Raw genomic sequence first — 22,468 nt, 5'->3', positions numbered from 1 at the left:
GAGAGGTATAGAGGGGAAGGCACTCCTGGGGGCTCTGGTGGGAGATCCTCAGCTGTGACTCAGCAGCTCCTGGTGCCCTTAGGGCTGAGGAAGCCCCCTAAGAACCCTCCTGAGGATGCAGTGATAAGGAGCCATTGGAAGCCAAGGTGAGAGGCCTCAGGAGATACCAGCTCTGCTCACACTTTGAACTGAGCAAGGCAGTCCAGCCTCAGAACTGTGAGAAATAACTTTCTGTTGTTAAAGCCATCTGGCCTATGGTGTTCTATCATGGAAGCCCTGACTAGGACTAGGACAGACAAGCCGGCAAATCAAGTGAACAGAAGGTGAGAGGGAGAGAGACAAAAAGATGTCAAGAGACACAATACAGAGACAGAAAGAGACTTGAGGGTGAGGGAGAATGAATCCTCCATGGGATGCGAGATCCCAGGGAGGCAGCCTGGCTACAGCCTCCTCCTTCATGGCAAATGAGCATGGGGGTGTTTCAGGGAAGGCAGGAGTTTTCTAGCTGAGACTCCACAGCAAATGAGGCAGAAGTGGGAACAGAGATTTGGAGGAGCTACTGTGCAGATATCTGAGGCAGTTGGTATTTGGGGGCTGGGAGGGGATGCCCAGATGCCCAAATCTTGAGTAGGACAGATGAACTTGGGGTTTCTGGCCAAAGGAGGGTTCTGAAATGAGAAACTGTGGAATCTAAGCTGGGAAGGGTGGGCCATGGAGAATGAATGAATACAGAGACGTTGGCTCTTTTGCACTTGTCTTTGAAAGCTACAACCAGGCCAGGATGCCACCTGGGTACAGGCCTGAATGAGGTCCCCTCCTGTGTTTGCTAGAGGAGGTTAAGTGAAGAGAATAGGGCAAGTGACAAGAATAGAGTTCAACCCTTGTGTTTATCCTGGTGGCATGGTTTGGGGACCTTGGAGGGTTCCTGGGGGCTTCCTCAGCCCTAAGGGCACCATGAGCTGCTGAGTCACACCGACCCGGCCATCATGCACAGCACGATACCTATCTCCACTCAGGCTTAGATAGTACATCATGTTGACCATAGATCCAGAAAAAGCCCAGGACACAATACATGAGCCTGCACTGATCCACAGGAAGAGCCTAGGAAGCAGCCTGGCCACCAGGAGGAACTAACTGCCTGCAGACCCCAAACCTCTGACTACATCATCCCCCACCCTCTCCCAGACAGGCTGGGGAACAAAATGGGCCTGGATTCAATCCAAGGCCTGAACTGTGTTTTCTTAACCTCTCCCTGAGTCCAGAGGACCCATCTGTAGGGTGAGGAATAGGAGTGACTGTCACCCAGGCAGAATCCTTCCCTTAGGCCCTCATGACCAGACCACGGGGAAAGGGGCCAAGGTAAACCAAGCATTTACCTGTCTTGGCATTCCACCATCACCAAGAGAGGGGCTGGGTGGGCATTATGCTGATTTTATAGAGAAGACAGGGAGTTAGGTCCAAGGTCCAACTCTGCTGCTGCGCCCTTCCCAATTCTCCCCTGTGACCTTGGGGGCCAGTAGCAGACTTCAAGGACCCAGGGCCAGGATCCCCTTACCTGGGTCTGGTGGCCTGCTCCCCGCCTGCATGCCACCTAATGGGGGTCCTGTGTCTGGCCCCAGGAGCACAGCAGACCCATCTGAGCAGCTCTCTGTTATGAGAGGGGAGGCCCAGCCCACCCCGCCAGCCGCCTGGGGCCCCATGTATATTTAATGATGTCTATTATTCCTGTTTTGTCTCTGGAAAGGAACATGCAGCTGATAGGAGAGCCAGGAACAGCCAGAAGAGCTGGGCAGTAGCTCCCTCCACACTCCAGCCTGGCATGAGGCCCTGGGGGAACTCTCTGCCCCTCCTGATAGTATAGGACAGTTGGCTCACAAAAGGCACAACCCCTCTGGGAAGCCTTCCCTGCAGCTCTGTACTCAGCATTTTTGTTGCTTCCACAGAGGACAGGCACAACCCCTGGCAAACAGTAGGCCTCAGCCATCCCTTCATACCTGGCTTGAGGTCATAGGAAAGCAACCAGCTACTCTGCACTCCCAAAGGGGCCTCCTTGCTACTCCAGAACATTCGCAAGGGCCTCCTAGGGATGATACCCACTCTGACAGCTGGGCCTGGCCTTCAGAGGAGACATATTGGGCTCTGAAGCCTTTGGTCAACCCTCCTGGGCCTGTCCTGAGCCTGGGCCAGCCTCATTCCCACTCTGATTGCCAGGTTCATTGTTGGCCCCAGCCCCCTGCCCAAGCTAGAAATAGAGTCCAACAAGTTTACAAAATTTCCCTTAGTCTGAACGGAAATAATTTTCATTCCTTTATTTTAGAAAGGAGAGCAAGGGGATTAGAGAGAAAACAGAGTCCAAACTCATGAGTCCCAGGTGTGCAGGGCAGGGTCCTGGGGTTTGTGCTGGGCAGGGGCTGCCCTGGGAAGGGAGGCACTTTAGGACCACTCAGGCTGTGATCTGGTTTCCACCATGGGACAGCCCCATTTGGGGGATACTTACGGGGCTTTTGTCCTGGGAAAGCCCTTTCCTGGAGTACCAGAGAATCTGGCAAGAGCTGAGGGAACAAGGTACCGTGACAGTAGCCACAGCCTCAGGGATCCATCTCCCCAATTAGTATTGAGCCTGCTACTAGTTTTAGGCCCTGGTTGGGGAGTAGGTAGGTAACTTGCTCCCTCAGTGCCCAAAGGGGATCAGGGGCAGATATAGGCTATCGGATCCCAACTTGGAACCCCAACAGGGGGATCAGGCTCATGGGGAATGTCCCCAGCAGAGCCCAAGTCCCTCAACCTCATCCCTCTGTCCCAACACTCTTCATCATCTGCCTATTGAAGAAGCTTCTGGAAACAGCAGATTCGAGGGACCCTTCCCTGGGGCATACGTATTTGAATTCTTCCTGTTTGGGCTTTTGTGTATCCCGGTGGGACCACCTCCCCAGATGAGATTGGCAGGTGCTGCTACTTCTTCACAATCTGGATGACATCCTCATGTTCCATGGTGTGGGTGAGGCCCACTCGCTGTGGGCTGTACTTGGTGCTGGTGCCCTGGGTAGGGATGGGAGAGAGGGGCCATGTCAGCCTCTGGACTGGTCAAGGCTGGAGTTGTACTGGAGGTGAGTGCCAGAGTAAAGTGGAGGCCCTGGCACCAGTAGTCCCACAGGCCCCCAATAGCATGATGTCCCAGTGGTCTGACTATCCCTAAATCTCAGAGTGGGGATGCCCATGTCTAGGCTGAGTGGGTCCACACACTTCATAAAGCAGAACAGCCATAACAGCCCACGTGGAGGAGGGCAAATGTCTTGCTCTGAATCTAACCCAGGGGTCACACTGCACCTGAAGCCCCACCCGCCTCCACCTGAACTTACCCACACCAGGGCGTACTTGAATTGGCTGGCAAGCGACCGGTGGATGCGGTGGCACTAGAGGACAGGAGAGAGTCAGAGAAGCAAGTTCCTGCTCAACCCACCTGAGCTCAACTGTATACCCAAAGTCTAGGGCACATGCTGAGCAGCAGCTATTCCCATAGCAAATACCACAGCAACTGAGATCTTGAGTCAAGGGATACCACATGGCTTCCTAGTTATGGCTGCAAGTGGATCTGACATTCCCACTCCTGGGCTTGCCCAAGAGCTGCAATGCTTGGCAGGAACACTCCTGTGGTTTTACAGCCCTCTGCCTGCCCCTCCTGAAGGCAATCTGACAGATGTTATTTCAGAATGGGCCAGGATGGCTTTTCAGGACACTGGCCTCAGTCTGAAGCCACAACTGCTTGGTTGCTGTCTATTGTTGGCTCTAGTGGTGGCCTGCAGCCCACCCCACACATCACATCCCTGCTCCCTGATGCCCCACCACAGCCTACATTCCTCGACACTCCTGGTTAGAGATGAAGGTCACAGCAATCCCGGCAGTGAGGAAGTTGGAAAGAGACAATGGAGGGGCAGCCAGCAACTGCCCCAGAATGTGGACCACTGGGTGCCACTATGATGGCAGCACAGTGGCAGTGGCAGGGAGCAGACTGTGCAACATTGCTTCTCCTCCCAAGTGCCCACAAGTCTTACAGGCCCAGGTCTGTAAGAACTTTTCCTGAGCATATACAGGAAGCTAGCTGATTCTGATCTCCTTTGGGTGACCAAGTGTTAATACTTTAGATATGAGGTGTCCCCCTAAAGCTCATGGGAAAGACAATGTAAGAATTTTCAGAGGTGAAAAAAATTAATTAGGAGAGTGGATTAGATTATTAATCAGTGGGTTAATTCACCAACAGGGGTCTAGGACCAGGTGGATTACAAGGGCCCTGTGGGTCTGTAATCCCTGGATGAGAAAAATGAGGCAGAAGATGGGGAAGTTGGGACAAGATCATGGATCTGGCTGTGGTCAGCATACAAGCACAGTTCCTGGGCAGGGCAGAAGACTCACTTATATACTGTGGCAACTGGGACAGGTAAGTGTCACCTGTGAGGAGGGTGGGCTAAAAGGGAGGTGGCCAGTGAGGGGAAGGCCCCCCAAAGTCCATCCCCAGCCCTCTGGCTTCTTCTCGCTCCTGAGTCTGCTGCCTGCTGCCTTGGCCTCTGCTCTTTACCTCTGCTCCTGCCTCTGGGCCTTTGCACCTGCTTTTACTGTTGCCTGGCACACCCTCCTCTTCCTGTTGTCCCATTCTTTCCTTCAGATGCAGCTAAAGCCCACATCCCCTCTTGCAAGCAGCTGGGCCTGTTGGGGTAGGGAAAACTCCCCCAGCAATACAGGAAAAATCTAGAAAGGGCCAACATCTATTTTCTATAGCCTGCTGGGCTCCTGGGAGGGGACACAGCAGTTAAAGGCTCAGGAACAAGCCTGTGGGATGGAGCCTCCAACATGGAGCTCCTTTTGTGGGTTCTCTTAATCTTCATGGCTCCTGCTTGGCCTGCTGACCCTTACACTCAGGTCCATAGGAAGATGTGATTTTTGCCTTACCCTCATTTGTCTCGTCATCTGGAGGCCAGCACCCTGAGGCCTTGGGTTGAATTTAGATATGTGAGACCAGACTGCAGGACTACACACCACTGACTTTCTGAGAGAATACAGAGACAATGGGGTCTCATAGGGTCCCCTGCCTCCATAATACAGATCCAGAGAAGAAATGGGTGAAAGAAAAACAAAACCCAAGAGAACAGAAACCCAGAAACCCAGGAAGATGGTTATGTGCTCTGAAGCACTGTCTCAGTTTTGGGTGGGCTCCTGCAGGGTCACATTCAGGCAACAGAGTTACGGACAGGCAAAAGCACCCTCATGTTCCCTGAGCCTGGAGCTCCCTGCCTGGGATGCCTTACCCTGAGTCCACTGTGAGATCTGGCTTGTTCCACAGGCCTGATCAGGTTGCCTCCTCCAAACTGCCTTCCTGACCTCTGTGTGGATCTGGTGCCATCTCCACCACCCATAAGTACAACTGCTTAGTTCTAGGATTGGGTGCTTGCCAACTACTGACCCCAAAGGACCCTAATTCTGGCAAGACTGGGCTACTGTGTTCAGTGTTGATGCTCAATAAACACATGCTGAGGGCAGGAAGAAGTCAAAGCCGCCCGGGGCTGAGGAGTCAGATGGGATAACAGGGTGGGGCAGGCCAGGCTTGGGGCTAAGTGGCTAGTCTGCCACCAGGTGAGGTGACAGAAGTAGGTCTGAGGTCTCTCCCAGACTCACAGCTCCAGTCCCGATAGAGAAACCTTCTCATAATATACAAATACCAGGGGCAGTAGCTGCCTTGGACTGAACATGAGAGAGGACAACAGCCATGGCCCCAAGGAGTCTGTAGCACCAGAAGCAGGGTGACAGCACCACTGCTCACTGCCATCACCCTGTGCCAGGTGGGATTGTGAGAGCCTTACACATTTGCCCTCATTTCCTCATTTGCTGTGACCTTCCTAATTATCAGGGAGGCCAGCACCATTATCCCACCTTATAGAAGGGCAGAGCCCCAGCATGCAGGTGGGAAGGGGTAGCATGGACTCAACCCTGGCCCATTTAACTCCAGACCCTGCCTTAGCATCCAAGAGCCAGGTGAGCCAAGCACCCCAGGCAGAATGGAAATCCAGGGTCCACAGAGCTCCCACCCTTGTTTGAGGAGGTTTCAACTCACCACGTGCTCCACAGAGGCGCCTTTCCGGAGAATGATGGCATCTGTGAAGTCTGGCCTCTCTACGGGGAGAGATGGAGCAGGGGGAATAACACCAATGGGTCATGGCCCATGCTGCAGAAGCCCTTCTGGTCTCCCACACCTTGACCTAAGCTTGCCCCCCTCAGAACAGACCCTTGTGCTATCTTCTATAACTTTGATCATAATAGAAAATCATATGTCTGCCATCTCATTGGCCATGATGGCACTTATGGAGATGAGCTGCTTGGAGCATCTGGATTGAATGGGCAGGAAGTGAGTGGCTGTTGGAACCTAGGCAGGAAGCAGTAGCTCTCCCTTTGCCAGCAAGGTCAGGGTTGATGCAAAATGCCCAGAATACACACACTGGGTCCCCAGGGCCTATCAATGTGTGACACAAGGAAAACAACTAAAGCTCCTGATGTGAGGCCTGCCACTGCAGAGAGAGGTCAGGAGGACAAGGACTGCTGTGGTTAGGGGGGTACTCCAGGGCAGCCTCCACCAGCTGCCCCGGCACTCAGCATTCTCTGCCACACAGGCTGACATAGAGGTTTCCACCAGCCTGGGATGGAGAGCAGTAGCCTGCTGTGAGAGACAATCTGGGCCAGGGCTGGCACTGGGGTCTCTGGCCTAGCAGGTTAGCAGCCCCCCGGGAGGGGTGAAGCTCAGTCATTTCTTAAGCTGGGTCCCACCAGACTCACGTCCTCTCTTCTTGGTATAGATGCAGGTCAGGGCCAAGTATTCCCAAAGCATCTCCAGCAGGTAGTCCAAGTTCAGCTTCATGCCACAGCTACAGGGAAGGGAAGTGTTTAGTCAGGCAGCAGCCTAGGGGACTCTGAGGCTTCTCATTTGAAAGAATGACCTCTGCTGCCCAGCACCAAGGCCAGTATGGCCCTGCCAGCCCCCATGGGGAAACTAGTCTGTCATTCTGATGCACCCCTTGCTACCAATGACTATCATGCTCAGAGTTCAATGTCTCCCTTAAGGTCAGTAAAGCTATGCTCTATGAAGGGCCCACAGACTCTGCCTGACTCAGGTGTGTTGTGAGAGACTAACTGGGTTGAAATGGGATCATGGGCAGAGACTGAGAACTCTGATACCCAGAGTTCACAACACCCTGAGAAGAGAGAGGGGTTGCCAAGGACCCAGGACAGCCCACAGGGATTTCAGCATGAAGAAGAAAGAACCTAGGGTCGGGGGAGACAGGTGGGATTGAAGGCAACTAGACCTATGGGGAACCCTGACTTGACTGAGTGATTCCAAATGGCATCCTGACCTCTGGAGAACTGTTGTGAGCATGAGCAGGTAAAGGTGTCCATGCTCTCATGCCCTGAGGACAGGCATGTCCTTAGGCAGTCCGAGTGGCCTGGGATATATTAGGAGGGAGGACAGGAGCTAAGACTGCCCTATGAAAGGGACACTGCTCTTTGTAGGGGCTGCAATGTCCCAGGAAATTGTCCTCATCCATCATTTGCAGCAGCCACCCCCACGTGGTCCCTAAGCAACTTGCTCCCACAGGCTGGGCTTCACTGTGAAGTTGCAGAGTGCCTGGTCTGAGTCAGGAAACCAGTAAAGTCAAGTATTCAGTCCATCCCAAAGAGAAACCCTGCAGGGTAAGTGCTGGGGTGAGTAGCTGTCAGCACAGTGCAGCCAGTTTGAAGAGTACCCGGGGACCCATCCTGCAGAGAAGGGCAGGAAGTGGGTGGCCAGGGGTGGACCTTGCCCATCTGAGAGCTTAATTCCCTTTTCCCTCTGAGCTGAGCTGTGGTCCGACAGAAGCCACACTTTCCAGAGCACCAGAAGAGGAGGTTGTACTGGGGCTTTGCAGGGCGCTGTGGTTCATTACTAAGCCAAGAAGACTCTCAGCCATTCAACCTCAATGCTGAAATCCTTCTCTGCTTGTTTAACCAAAGCCCATCAGATATCAAGAACAGGCCAATGGCACCAGTGGCACTGAGGCAACTGCATAGTTTCCTGGACCTCATGAACAGAGGGTTCTCCTCTAGGAGGAGAAACTGGACTTCATGAGGTCACATGAAGCCAAAGATGACTGGTTTTTCCTACCCACAGCTGAGGTAGCTAGGCCTTTAGGTTGGGATGAGAACACAGAGAAAGGATAGTAAAGTATCAGGAAGTCAGTGCCTTACCTGATGACTACACTGTTGGGTTTCCGGGCCAGGCGGTCCACTTCTTCCATGGAGATCTGGTCAATTTTATTATACACCTGAGATTGAAAAGGTGGAGATGGGTAGCGGGGAAGGAAAGAAGCAGAACAGGGCAGGAAAGGATCTCATGTCTATACCTGCTTACCTCACTCACCTCAGTACACCCTCTCCCCCACTGCTGTCTCAAGGATGGGGAAGGGTATAGGGGCTTGGGGAGTTTCCCCCAAAAAAGGAATGACTGGGCTACAGCCCTGGTTTGAAGCTCTCCATGTCCATAAGAATGAAGCAGCGATTGAGGCAGAGGGCAGGGAGGAATGCGGACAGCTCCAACTCTCTCTGCTCCTCTCGAGGAGTCTGCCCAAGGCAGAAGCAGCAGCAGCTAGTCACTGAGGTCATAGAAGCTCAGGAAAGGCAACCAGGGGAAAGGCTACATGGCCTGGGGCCAGGGCACTCCACCCACATGGGCACCCCTGAGCACTGGTACCACTTACATACAGGCAGGGCATGTACACCCGGTTGCCCACGATCACATCGATGAACTCATCCGGGGAGCAGTCTTCTCGGAAAAGCACTTCTGCATTGAAGATCTCTGAGGGGCTCAGATTAAGGGCAACTTGTGCACCAGCCAGCCCCTCGTGCCCCAAGAGCTCTAAAGATACCCAAAGAGCTAAGCAAAAAACATGCTGGCTAGAAGAGGCCTTGACCATGATCTGCTTGCAAGGTTCTACAAATTCCTTTTTTTTTTTTTTTTTTTTTTTTTTTTATATTTTTAAAGTTGTTGATGGATCTTTATTTATTTGTATGTAGTACCAAGGATCGAACCCAGTGCTTCACATGTACTAGGCAAGTGCTCTACCACTGAGCTACAACCCCAGCCCTCTACAAGATTTTAAAGCTTGAGGAGTCCTCTCATTGTTCACCCCAAGCCCCAATACATAAAAATTTTCAACCAATAAACCATTTAAATCTTTGTGGTCCGGCAAGGGGAAAAATGTACTTCTAGGATCCCCAAAACACCTCCCTGGAACTCTAGGGAGGTGTTTCCATGCACGAACATCATGTGAAAGCTGGTCTAACACAGCCTATTCCACAGGCACTTTCCCTCTGGGGGTCATTCTGCCCCTACCTGCACATCTCTGGTGACCAGGGGATTATAACTTGCTTGGCCTGTCGCATCTGACTCTATGGGTTCTCCCTGTGCTGAGTTCAACTCTGCTTCTGAGGCCCTGGCCTGTCCTCCAGGCCTCAGATAAAAGGTATGCACAAAGCCTGATTCTTCCTGAGGCTTCTCCAGGCCGGGAACCCCCAGTCCTCAGGTTGTTTCCCATGACATCTTGTCTTTCTTCCAGATGTCACTGGTCACAAGGGTTCTAAACCCAATGAGGAGCCAGGAAGCCTTACTTTGGTGCTTGTGGCAGCCCTGGCAAGCTCATGCAGCCTGAGTGGAGCTTTTCCAGAGATTACTCAGATGGCTCAGGGGTTGTTGAGGGCAATCTGCTATCTCCATGGGCCAGGTAGCCTTCTGTCTAGGATGTCCCAACTGCCCTTTGGGAAGGATACTGTACTCATGCAGGATGAGCTGCACAAGCTTCTCCGAACACTGGGTCAACGTGACTGTTGAGTTAAAGGAGATGCCACCACCTTTCTTGGGCTGATGCAGGAGAGAGGAACAGGGAGAGGTATTGACTAAGAAGTAATAGCGATGATCCCTTGGCCTCCACCAAGGCCCAGGCAGTCCAGAGCTATCACTGCTCTGGCCAGAGGGAGCCTACCTTGAAGTAGATATTGGGCTTGTGCTTGTTGAGGCGGATGCCCACTGACTCCAGCTCCTTCTCCAGCAGACCCCTAGATAGAGCACTGCATGAGTCCCTCATTGGCTGCCCATAAGCAGGCTGTGCAGCTCCCACATTAACCAGGAAGCCTACCCAGATGGAAACCAACTCCCTCCTTGACCCCCAGCAACCCAATGCCCCAAAGCTGCAGTGAAACCACTAAACCCTTCTGTCATAGTCAGAGGAGAAGCCGGCCTAGTGTATAATCAGCATGCATGGGCAAGCAGCATGAGTCCCTGGGAAGTAACCAGGTGAGGAGTTACCTGGGCCCTAGGACTCTCCCCTGCCAACCCCCAGGTCTACTGCTGCAGAAGCAGGCTGGTGTGCCCTTGGACAATAGGCTGTGGGGAGGGTCAACACTTCTGCTGCTTGGGGCTGGGCTTGTGGCAGATTTTGGACCATGATTGGGGCACCTAGACCTCTGCGGAAAGGAACCAAAGCCAGGTCATGCTCCTCCTTCCCCAGCCCTAAGATGCCCCTGTGCCATCTAGACACAGCCTGGAGGAGAACACATCCCAGGCTGGGGGCTGCTGGTTTAGAGATGAAGTCACGGGGCTGGGGAGATAGCTCAGTCGGTAGAGTGCTTGCCTTGTAAGCACAAGGCCCTGAGTTTGATCCCCAGCACCCAAAAAAAAAAAAAAAAAAAAGGTAGAGATGAAGTCACTAGTAATTCCATGTGAGAGCCAGGGACCCACGGAGCACCCACCGTGAGCCCAGGAACGCAGGGGACCCTCCCTAGACAAGTAAGCCTGCCCCCCTGCCCCACCGCGCAGACCTCTGCACCTCTCCCTTGGTAGCGTCCAGCATCATGATGACAACATCAGCCGTACGTGCCACAGCAATCACTTGACGGCCACGACCTTTCCCTGGATAGGTGGAAGAGAAGTGGTTACACACTGGCAAGACATAGCCATATATGCAGGACCTCCACCCAGCCCATAGCATTGGAAGCTCCTGTTCTTTACAGAGCCACCATGGTCTTGACATGACATCCCTATCCTGTGATTTCCTCAGTGTTCTTCCTCATAGACACTTGTTTTAGAAGTCACCACCTTAAGTGGAGTGGCAGGATAATGACAGACCTGCTCTCCCCATCCCTACCTCGTAGCAAGCCCAGGTTAGAAGCTTTGTGAACATTTCTTCACTTAATCCTTAGAACAATGCTGTGAATGTGGTATTTCTCTGCCCATTTTACAGATAAGAAAACAGAGGCAATCACTTGCTTGAGATCATAGAGATAGTATACACCAGCATTTGAACCTGAGCCTGTCCTTTCTAGAAAATGGAGTAACAGAACAAGGGATCCAGGGTGATCTCCATGACAGTCCACCGGATTCCAATAATCAGTGTCAGAGCTCCACTGTCTCCCACCCACCCACCTGTCCCTCCACACACCTTGTGCTGCGCCTTCAATGATTCCAGGAAGGTCCAGGAGCTGGATGTTGGCACCTTTGTACTAGGGAGCAGAAGAGAACAATGTAAGGTGAGGTTGGCTCACAGCTGCAAAAGGCATGCTTGACCCCGGGACACCTATGACAGCTCTACACTTCAGGGCTTATGGGAAACACAGATGCCAACTATGTCCACATGTGAGCCTCATTCTCATCGCAGCTCGGCATTGCCAGGAGCCTAGGAGATGAAGAACTGCTCGGGGAGGGCTTTTTTTAAAATTTATTTTATTTTATTTTTATTTTTTGTAGTTGTAGATGGACAGAATGCCAGTACCTCACACATGCTAGACAAATGCTCTGCCACTGAGCTACAGGCCCAGCCTTGGGGAAGGCTCCTGAGATCTAGTTCCATAAAATTCATCACTAATGATAACAATCCTTCACAAAGAAACTGTTTCACCTTGGAGACTCAAGGTCACGACACTTGCTGCCCAAGGCAAGAACTTCCCAAGGCAAGAACTTCACAAGGCTTTGAAGTTTTACAGGAGACGAAGGATCAAGCCAACCAGCAGTTAATGACTAGAGCTGAGGTAGTGTGGGGAACTGAGCACTAAAAGGAACCAGGCAGAGTTGCCATATGGTGGCCTGGTCTCCTAGAATGAGTCAGGGTTCCAGGTCCATTTATGGGGTCCCCAGAAGTGCCAGGACTTCAGGGCAAAGCAGCTCAGCTCAGAGCCTGACCCCAAACAGGAACACCCACCCTCTTACTTATACACACATGAAAAGCATCTGCAAAAATACAAAAAAGCACACATCCTTGCCCCTCCTGGGTCCCAGCATATCCCACTTACTTCAATGACCCCAGGGATACAGGTCAGAGTGGTGAACTCATATGATGCAGCTTCACTGGCTGTGGAGGTCATCAGACTCAGGAAGGTGGACTAAGAGAAAAAGAAGATCAATGCACTGAGAAGTCCCACTCCTGTCTCCTAGGACAGTCCCCACAGGGAAAGATACCTACTGGGTGTGGGCAGTATGAAGAGCCTTCCTTGCCCCGGTCTATAGATTTTGGTAGGTGATTCAAGAATAACTGCTCAGCTGAGACTCTCCTCTGGCCCTGTAAGGATGGATTAGGCACCAGAGGGCCCCTATGTTTCTTGGCCTCAGGTCAGTCTAAGGTGAAAGTGGGTACCTGATTTCTAAGGTGTTCCCTTCCTGGTCCCACAGCATGTATGAATTCAGGATCCAGGGTTTGCTCTTGACCCAGGAAGGCTGAGAGTGGTCCTGCACATGAATAGATACAATGATTGGGGAGCAATGGCTGCCAAGACACTGAACAAGGGTACTGAAGGCAATCTTTGGGATACTGTATAATCCTGTCTGACCTTTGTGAGTGAGAAGCCTGGGTCTTTCCATGATAGGAGAGCTATGTTCCCAATAGTGCAGGTATTCCGTCATAGGGCCCAGATCCCAGGGGGCACAACCCTCTGTAACTACAGAGGCTTTTATCAATTTCTTTCTCTGATGCACATACCAATTATATAGGCAAGAAAACAAATGCAACAAAACACTACCCCCTGTATATTGCCCCACATGCAGCAAGCATTCAAGAAATGGCTGCTGTTGCCCATTTCCCCATTCCTGGCCCAGAAGAAGGAGCTCCACCCACTGTTTATAGTGAACTGACTCAGAAGTTGCCCTGGCACCAATGCAAGCCCTGACCATTGGCTCATGTGGCCTGCATCTGAGCAGCCTCCTCACTGACCTTGTCTCTACCCTTTCTTTGCCTGCTCTTGCCTATCATCTGTACAGCATCCAATGATTCTGTTAAAAAGTTAAGCCAGCAGCTGGGCGTGGTGACACACACCTGTAATCCCAGCTACTTGGGAGGTTAAAGCAGAAGGATTGCCAATTCGAGGCCAGTCTCAGCAACTGAATGAGGTACTAAGCAATTTAGTGAGCCCCTGGGGATGTGGTTCAGTGGTAAAGTGCCTCTGGGTTCAATCCCCAGTACCAAAAAAATAAAATAAATAAAAAAGTTACATTAGCACCCAGATTCTGGTTTCTAATACCAACCATTCTCTAATAAAAGAAACCAGGGCTCTGTGGAGAAATGGCAGATCCCAGACTAGGGCAGAGAATAAGTAAGATGAGTCTTAAGCATTCTGTGGTGTCAGTGAGTAAGTGCTGGAAAAACACAATGATAGGAATATGTCAAAGAAGCCAGGCTCAATGACAGAGTGTTTGACCAGCATGTGCAGGGCCCTGGGTTTCATGTCAAGCACCACAAAAAACAAACAACAACAAAAAAAAAACACCAAATGAAATACCTCCAAAACTAGAACAATCTGAACAACAAAACAGCAAGGTAAGGATTAGACTCCAAAGAAGTAAATACCTACAAGGCCAAGCTGATATCAATGACTGAATAAAACAAATGTCTGGGGAATGAAACTGATGAAATCATGTTATGCGCACATACAAATATGCCATAATGAATCTCACTATTATGTATAATCATAATACACCAATAAAAAAAGATAAAACAAATAATTGTGGATCTGGGGGGTGGAGCTTAGTGGTAGAGCACATACTTGGCATGTGTCAGGCTCCGGGTTCCATCCCCAGCAACAAAACAAATTAAAAAAAAATTAAACTGGAGAAAAGAGACAAATCTCCTATACAAACTAATTTCAAAAATTTATGTAGATCACCCCCTCAAGGAGGTGGAGTTATGACCAATTAAGTGTGGATGTGCATAGTGACTTTCCTCTCAAGGGTACAGAACTGGAAGAGGGGGGAAAACAGCAATTCTGCAGTGGAAAAATCTGAACATACTACCTTGGCCAGTTGGTCAAAGTCAACATCAACACTGCTCAGGCATGCTGATAGTACCAACCCTTAATACAATGTGATGGAAAACAGCACTTGACCTCTGTGGGCTTCCTCCCTACACCAAAACTCCAACTTTTTGCAAAGGTTAAGGTCATCAAGTCAAATAAATCTAAGAAACTGCCTAGAAGAGTCTAGTGAGACATGGCAAATATTATTTGGGACCGGGTGTGGTAGTGCATGCCTATAATCCCAGTAGCTCAGAAGTCTGAGGTAGGAGTATATCGTGAGTTCAATGCTAACCTCAGCAACTTAGCAAGATCCTATCTCTAAATAAAATATTAAAAAAAGGGCTGGGGATGCAGTTCAATGGCTAAGCATCCCTGGGTTCAATCCCCAGTACCAAAAAAAAAAAAAAAAAAAAAAAAAAAGATGTGGGATCCACACAGTAGGGAAAGGTAAGGAAATCTGAATAAGGTAAGGACCTGAGTTGAACATGAACAGGTCAACAATGATTCATTACTTGTGACAAGTGTGCGATCCTTATACAAGATGTTAACAACAGGGAAACCGAGTGTGGGGTACAATGGGAACTCTCTGAACTATCTTTGCCACTTTTCTGTAAAGACTATTCTAAAGGGGTTGGGGTTGTGGCTCAGTGGTAGTGAGTGTACTTGCCTAGCATGTGTGAGGCACTGGGTTCAATATTCAGAACTGCACATAAATAAATAAATAAGTACAATAAAGGTTCATCAACAACTAAAAAAATATTTAAAAAAAAGACTATTCTAAAATAAAAAGTTTATTTTAAAAAAGTAAATTGGGGAGCTGGGGTTGTGGCTCAGTGGTATGTATGCCTGGCATGCATGAGATACTGGGTTCAATTCTTGGCACTGCTTATAAATAAAAAGAAGTCCACAACAACTTAAAAAAAAAAATATATATATATATATATAAGTAAATTGGATCATGTTTCTTTTCTGCTCAAAACTATGAAATGATACTTATCTTACTCTCCATATACAATGTAAAACAATATGGATTTTACCACTGAACAGCTTTTCAGAAGGAAAATTTTCTTTCTTAGAAAACTAAGAAGTAAGTGGTGCTTACATCATTCTTTACTCTAAGCCAAAGTCCTTCAACAGCTCCAAGGTCCCCATCCTCTCCAACTAATCTCTGCTCTCCCTGGTGAGCATTCAAATCCAGCCATCCTCCCACCTCTCTACCCCAGCATGCCAAACGGACTTGCCCTGTTCCCTTTGCCTGGAAGGTTCTCACCTAGGGCTCTCCAAACTGCCTCACTTCCTTCAGGACTCTGTTCAAATAACCACTCACCAGATGTCCTGATGTAACTCAGGACCTTGCCCCACTCAGTTCACCACTTGATACACTCAGCCTGTATTTGTTTTCTGTCTTATTCTCTGGGAGAAGGGAGTTCTGTGTGGGCAGGGACAGAATTCTCTTGTTCCCTGACCTGTCTCCAGGACCTGGTGCAGTACCAACATAAGGTACACACTCAATACACACTGCACTGATGGATAAGGAGGGAGACCGACACCTGCTAATGAGAGGGAAGAGTACAGGGAGAGATAGGGTCTTCCTGGCCCAGGTGCTAACCCAGAGAGGCAGTGATGGGGAGGCATGGACAGTCATCTGTTTGAAGATGGTCTCTTGCCTTCCTCCCTATTATGGTTGAGATCTCGAACATCCCTTAAAGGCATATATATTGAAAGTCTGATTCCCACTGCAGCAATGTTAATTGGTGGGGGTTTTTGGAAGCAATTGGATCATGAAGGCTCTGAACTCATCAGTGGATTAATCCACTGAGGGATTCTTAGCTGAATGGCCTATTGGGAAGTGGTGGAAACTATAGAAGTGGAACCTAGTTGGAGGGAATGGGTCCTTGGGGGTTATGCCCTTGGGGACTGTATCTTGTCCCGGCCCTTTCTGCTCATTCTCTCTGCTTCCCAAGTTGCCAGGAAGCGAACAGCTTTTCCCTACCTTGCCTTTCTACCATAATGTTTCTGCCTCATCACAGGTCTAAAATCAATGGAGTCAGGTGATCACAGAGTGAAACCTCTGAAACCATGAGCCAAAAATCTTTCCTCCTTTTAAATAGTTTTTCTCAGGTATTTTGTCACAAAGACAAAAAGCTGACTAATACATTCCCCAAGGCCCACACTGACCATCACTGACCTTACCCACAGAGGGAAATCCAATCAGTGCCACTCGGGCATCGCCTGACTTCATGACATCAAAGCCCTCTCCTTTGGATGAAGCTGATTTGGATGGTTCCAGGAGCTGGGCCCGATACTTGGCGAGTTTTGCTTTCAGCAGGCCCAGGTGATACTCGGTGGCTAAAGGAGGCAAAACAAGATAAAAGGTAAGCCAGGCACGGTGGTGCACGCCTGTAATCCCAGAGGCTCAGGAGGCTGAGATAGGAGGATCATGAGCCCCAGCAATACCGAGGTGCTAAGCAACTCAGTGAGACCCTGTCTCTAAATAAAATACAAAGTAGGGCTGGGGATGTGGCTCAGTGGCCGGGTATCCCTGAGTTCAATCCCAGTACCAAAAAAAAAAAAAAAAAGCTAAGTATCAAGGAATCAAGGATCTTCAAATCTGATGGGTAAAGTGCAGCCTCACACATGACCAAGTGAAATCAAGAAAGAAAAAAAAAAACCACCCTCTGCTTAAAATATCTCTTGGATTCTCACTTCATTTAGAATAAGATCTCATCTTCTTCTTCAGACCAACCCCCATTTCAGAGATTCTCAATGGAGGTAGCACTGCTCCCTGGGGGGCATCCTGGAAATCCTAAGGATATTTTTTGTTCACTCTGATAGTAAAGTCATTGTTGGCATCTTTTGGACAGAGCCAGGGAAGTCAGCAGCCCTACAGGGTATGGATCAGTCCAGCACAACCAAGAATTTCTCAGATTCCACATGACTTGTCACATTCCAAAGACATTCACAAAGAGAAACCTGGGTTAGGATCCCCAGGGCCTAGAACCTAACTCTGCTGCCATATAAACACAGGGCATTTTTCTTTGGCAGTGTTAATATACATTGAAATTCCCCAAAATACAACTGCTGTGCACAGTAAGGGAAGGCTGTATCATGCTTTATTTGGTTTTTGTTCTTGTTTTTTTGACACCAGGCACTTCACCACTGAGTCACATCCCCAGCCCTTTTTTTTTTATTTTGAGACAAGGTCTCACTAAGTTGTTTAGGTCCTCACTAAATTGTAGAGGCTGGCCTCACACTTACAATCCTCCTGCCTCAGCCTCCCAAGTTGCTGAGATTATAGGCATGCATCACCACATCTGGAAATCACACTTTATTTGGAAATTTACCATTCTGGAATGCCATGCTGTCATGGCAATGCCTCTTGTGGGACGAGTGGCCAGCACAATCCACCTGCATTGGTCTGCACTGTGGTGTCACATCCCCTGTGATTCTACCCAAAGGTGTGTGTGCCTCACTTATTTCATTATAACTTACTTACACCTTGGCAGCCCCCCAGCATTCACATAGCAAAATAAACACTATTTTCATTATGAATTACTCTCCTTTTTTCTCCTCTTTATATTACTATTAGGACATTACATTCATTTTTTTTTTTTCAAAAATCTTTTACAATTTTTCTTCAAATATATGTTATATTATTAATGGGGAATTTTATTTCACATGTCAAAAAAACCTTTCTAGTAGAGGGAACTATAGCTGAGACTGAGAAGCAGGACTTCATGTGACCTAGCCCCTGGCTCCTTCTCCAACCATGTTCTCTGAACAAGCTGACCTCATTCCTGCCTTACGACCTTTGAACACGTTGTTCCCTGTACTTCAACCAGAGCTTCCCAGAGCTGGCTCCTTTTCACCATTCCAGGAGCAACTCAAAGGGCCCTCCCCTGCCTGGTCTCAGGGAGCAATGTCAAATGGCAGTTGAGAGCCTGTGCTTGGAATTCCACCCAGCTAGTACTTGCTGCTTTACTTTGGAAAAGTTACTTAATCTTCTTGTACATCAGCCTCTTAACCTGCAAAAAAGGGATGTTAGCAATAACAACCATGTCAGATTTCTGTAAGGCTTAGAGAAAGTGCAGGAACACCACTTAGCACATAGCGAGTACTCAATTAAAATTGGTTATTATTCATAGTAAACCCCACCCTTCCCCAGGCTTGTCTTAGTCTCATGACCCTGTTTACTGTCTTTACTGCTCTTAGCACTATTTTAAACTATCTTATTTCTTTCCCTGACTCTGATATAGCTATAACTGTGGTAGTTGCATCCCAAGCTTCCTCAGGATAGTTTAACAAATGAATGTGTGAACTGATGGCAGTAAGAAGGGTCAAAACTGGCTTTAGCAACAGGTTTGTATGGTCCTTCTTGACATCCCAAATCACAAAATTCCCGGCACTTCTAAGGAGGAGTAGGTCTCAGTTATCTTTGCATACCCCTATCCACCACAGCCAGACCTGCAGCATCTCTAGCCTCCCCTAGGCCCTGCTGCTACTTTACACAGGTCTTATGGGTGATACTCCACATGGCAGCCAGAGAGAACTTTTAAAACAGAAGTCAGACTAGTCTCTCCCCTGCTTAACATCCTCTACCATCTCCCACTACCTGGAGTCTTTTCCATGACCCATGAGGCCCTAAATCACTGGATTCCTCCTTTCCCATCACTGTACTCCAGTCTCAGACCTTTTGATTTTTGAACATGCCAGGTTTACTCCTGCCTCAGGGCCTTTGAACCAGTTGTTCCTTTTATCAGGATCAGTCTTCCTCCAGATCTTTGCATGGCTGGTTCCTTCTTTTCTTTTGGGCCTCAGCTCAAATGCCCTAACCACATGTGGTCTTCACTATCATTCCACCTAAGCAGGCCCAATCCCCAGCCCCAACCCCACCCTTACCACTTCATTCTATCACTGGTTAAAATTCATATTTACTGTGACTGAAATTATCTTATTTATTTGATACCTAGTTTGTAGGTTGTTGACAGAAGGATAAGATCTACAAAGGCAGAGATGTGCTTGGTATGTTCATCACTTTCACCACTGTGTCTAGTACCATAAAGGCTCAGGAAACAGTTACAGAGTGAATGAATCATAGAAGCCCCACCATTCCTTAGCCTTCAGACCAAATGGAGCCAAGGGAGGGCAGCCAATGAGATTTGCCTCCTGCTCCTGCAAGCATGAACCCCATAGGACTGGCCAGCCAATTGCATCTCCCATCCTTCTTCTGATCTAGACTGTTCTTGCTGTCCCAGGGATATACCATGCTCATCTCAATTCCCATCCCTTTGTCTCAGCAGTGCCCTTCATCTGTAATACCCTTCCAGCTCAAATCTCACTTTCTCCCAGGGTCACATTCTTCTCTCCACATCTTCCTCCCATGAGTCCCTCCCTCCCATACAATCTCCAAATCTCATGCTTCCTCATGTGGTTTCTATGTTAGAAATTTATTTTAAATATTGAGTACTCACCCTGTGCTCAGTGCTTTGTAAATGCCATCTAATTTAACTTAATCTGTGAGCTAAGATGGAGCAGGGGGTTATTATTCCCGTTTGCATATGAGGACCTTGAGGCTCCAAGGGATGACTTGGAAATGACTTTCCAAGGGGTCTGAGCAAGTAGGAGGTCGAACTGGGGTTCAAACCGAGGTTTTCCAGATTCCAAGTCCTGACTCCCTGCACCACTTTATTTGCTCAGGGCTACAGGGTGAGGCTGCTCTTGTGAGAGGTCTTCCCTTGCACTTCCCAGCACAAGAGGGGAGAGTAGAACTCTCCAGGCCCGACCATCAGAAGACTGGGGTCAGATGCTTGCTCTGTGAGCTGGGATTTATCCACTCGGTCACCTGGGTCTAGCACTGATCAGATTCCTTGGGGGACTCTAATCAGGGGCAATGGGACCCGCTCCCACCTGGCTCTGCCTCGGGCGCGCTAGGGAGCCACAGTACTTCTCTGCGGTCTCCCCCATTTTACAGACAGGAAAACTGAGGTAGGCAGAAAGGAAGGCCACTCCGGGACGACCCTCACCCTTGTTCTTCTGCGTCCGAGCAATTTCTTTCTCGATCTCCGATATCTTCTCCAAGATCCCCATGGCTGCGGAAGAGATCTGCACACGGACCCCCACAGCCGCAACACCGGGAATTCCGGTCTGAGCGCGGCGACAGCGTGCGCCCGGAAGCCAACTGAGAACAGTGTCCTCGTGGGCGCCTTGTGCTCCAGGATTTAGAGTCCGGGTAGACGAAGTGGAGCGGAGTGCCGGACACTATCCGTTCCGCCCGCTTAGCGTAGACAGCTAGGATGAAACCCGAGCAAGACTAGACGGGGGCGGGGCTAAGACCCGCAGGAATGGGCGTGGAAGAGAGAGGGAACTTCCGGTGATGAGCCCTCTACTGGGGGTCGCAGTTGGTTTTGACAGAGTAAAGGGAAGGGTCTCAGATGAAAGTGTTGATAGCTTGGCCCTCATTTTGTAGAGCGGTTAAAAGCCGGTCGCATATACCACCTTAATAACCAAGTTCTCCAACTTAGCACTCCTGCTGTGACGCAGTATAGACAGCATCTCCTATATGGAATTCTTAACAAAAAAACTGTACCTGAGTTTCGACATGAGGAAACATCAAACATGTAAAAAGTGAGACGTTTTATAAAGCAAGTGACCTGGACTCTTCAGGTCACTTCAGAATTGTGGGTGACTGGGGGAGAGGGAGATAGTGGGGTGGAGCGGGGCGAGTGTTCTAGATAAAATGTGAGGACCTTGCCTGGATTCTGGTTTAAAAACAAACAAAAAAGCGGCTATGAGAATAGAATTCTGACACTTTTGGGAAATTTTAACTATGGGTTGGATATTGAATATGGTGCTATTGCCACTTTTCTGGGGTATAATTATGTAGGAGACTGTCTTTATTCTTAGCATATGTAGGGCAGTATTTAGAGGTTGTATTGGTCTGCTCTGGATGTGGTGGAGTACCATGGATGTGGTGGCTTAAACAAAATATTTTCTCAAAGTTCTGGATACTGTAAGTTCAAGATGAGGGTGCCAGCATGCACTGTCCTGTTGAGGGCTCTCTTCCTGGTTTTCCCGGGATGCCAGGGAGGCAGGCAGTTGAACTGCTTTCTTGTTTCATCATCACATGGATTTTCTTTGGTGCATGCTCTTAGTGCAGGCTCAGTAGTGGTGTCTTTTCTAATCATTGCACTAATTCATCATGGACTCATTCAACTCATTTATACTCCCTCCCTAGGCCCCTTCTCCATTAGGATTCCTGGAGAAGGAGAAGGCTTCAACATGGGGGGGGGAGGACATTCAGTACATAACAGGGGTGAAAAATTATCACTCCTGTACTTTATTATCAAATAGTTCAAAATATGTATATATTTAGAGAAAGAATGCTAAAATAAGTGTGACAATATGTAGCAATTGTTGAACCTGGGATAAGGGTCTATGGGTGTTTATTGAATTATGCTTTCAAATTTTCTGGGGTGTTTGTGTGTGTGGTACTGGGGATTGAACTACCTCCGGGCAACATCTCCAATCCTTTTGATTTTGAGACAGGGTCTTGTTAAGTTGCTGAATCTAGCCTCAAACTTGCAATCCTCCTTCCTTAGCCTCTGGAGCTTCTGGGATTATAGTTGTGTGCCACCATGCCTAGCCTCCATATATTTTTAATAAAAAGTTGGAGGGGGCATCACAGGCCTTTGGAAATCATACATGTGTTCAAATTGCAGGTTCTTAACTGTGAACTTTATTAAATTTATTAACCTCTCTTAAGACTGTTTCTACATTAAAATGAAATAAGATACTGGCTGTAGAGCACTCGGTGTAAAGTTTGCTTGCTAATAAGTTCACAGCCATTGGAAGTCAATTCTCTGTGGGACTCACATCTCTCCTTAGAGTCAACCTATATTTATTGAGCACCTACTGTGCACCAGGCTCTGAGCTAGGTAGGGACTTTTGCAAACTTTGAGCTTGCCACTCAATCTGCATTTTACAGATTGAAGTTGAGTGACATGCAAAGTTTCTGGCCTGGTGCTTAAGCTATTGAAGGGCAGTACTGGGTTCTAAACCCAAGGCTATTGATTCCAAGTCCAGTGACACCCCCACTGCCCCAGGTTACATGGTACATTGT

At 48.9% G+C, this 22,468-nt stretch overlaps 1 protein-coding gene across 2 annotated transcripts; it reads right to left on the bottom strand.

Annotated features, from left to right (window-relative positions):
* Nucleotides 1-2,294: 2,294 nt before the first annotated feature.
* Nucleotides 2,295-20,530, bottom strand: Drg2 (developmentally regulated GTP binding protein 2). 2 transcript variants are annotated; one of them, XM_047547464.1, is made up of 13 exons: nt 20,373-20,530; nt 16,538-16,698; nt 12,358-12,447; nt 11,511-11,571; nt 10,891-10,981; nt 10,056-10,128; nt 9,844-9,934; nt 8,775-8,872; nt 8,266-8,342; nt 6,820-6,908; nt 6,104-6,162; nt 3,360-3,413; nt 2,295-3,039 (listed from the first exon to the last, which is right to left on the bottom strand). In XM_047547464.1, exons 1-13 carry the CDS (start codon nt 20,434-20,436, stop codon nt 2,953-2,955), a joined length of 1,095 nt encoding a protein of 364 aa, XP_047403420.1. In that variant the 5' UTR covers nt 20,437-20,530; the 3' UTR covers nt 2,295-2,952. The 2 variants fall into 2 exon arrangements, with proteins under 2 accessions (XP_047403420.1, XP_047403421.1); XM_047547465.1 differs by lacking the exon at nt 12,358-12,447.
* Nucleotides 20,531-22,468: the final 1,938 nt, after the last annotated feature.

Source organism: Sciurus carolinensis, chromosome 3 (assembly GCF_902686445.1).
Source record: "Sciurus carolinensis chromosome 3, mSciCar1.2, whole genome shotgun sequence".
NCBI lineage: Eukaryota > Metazoa > Chordata > Mammalia > Rodentia > Sciuridae > Sciurus > Sciurus carolinensis.
This window is presented reverse-complemented; position numbering and strand designations above follow the sequence as displayed.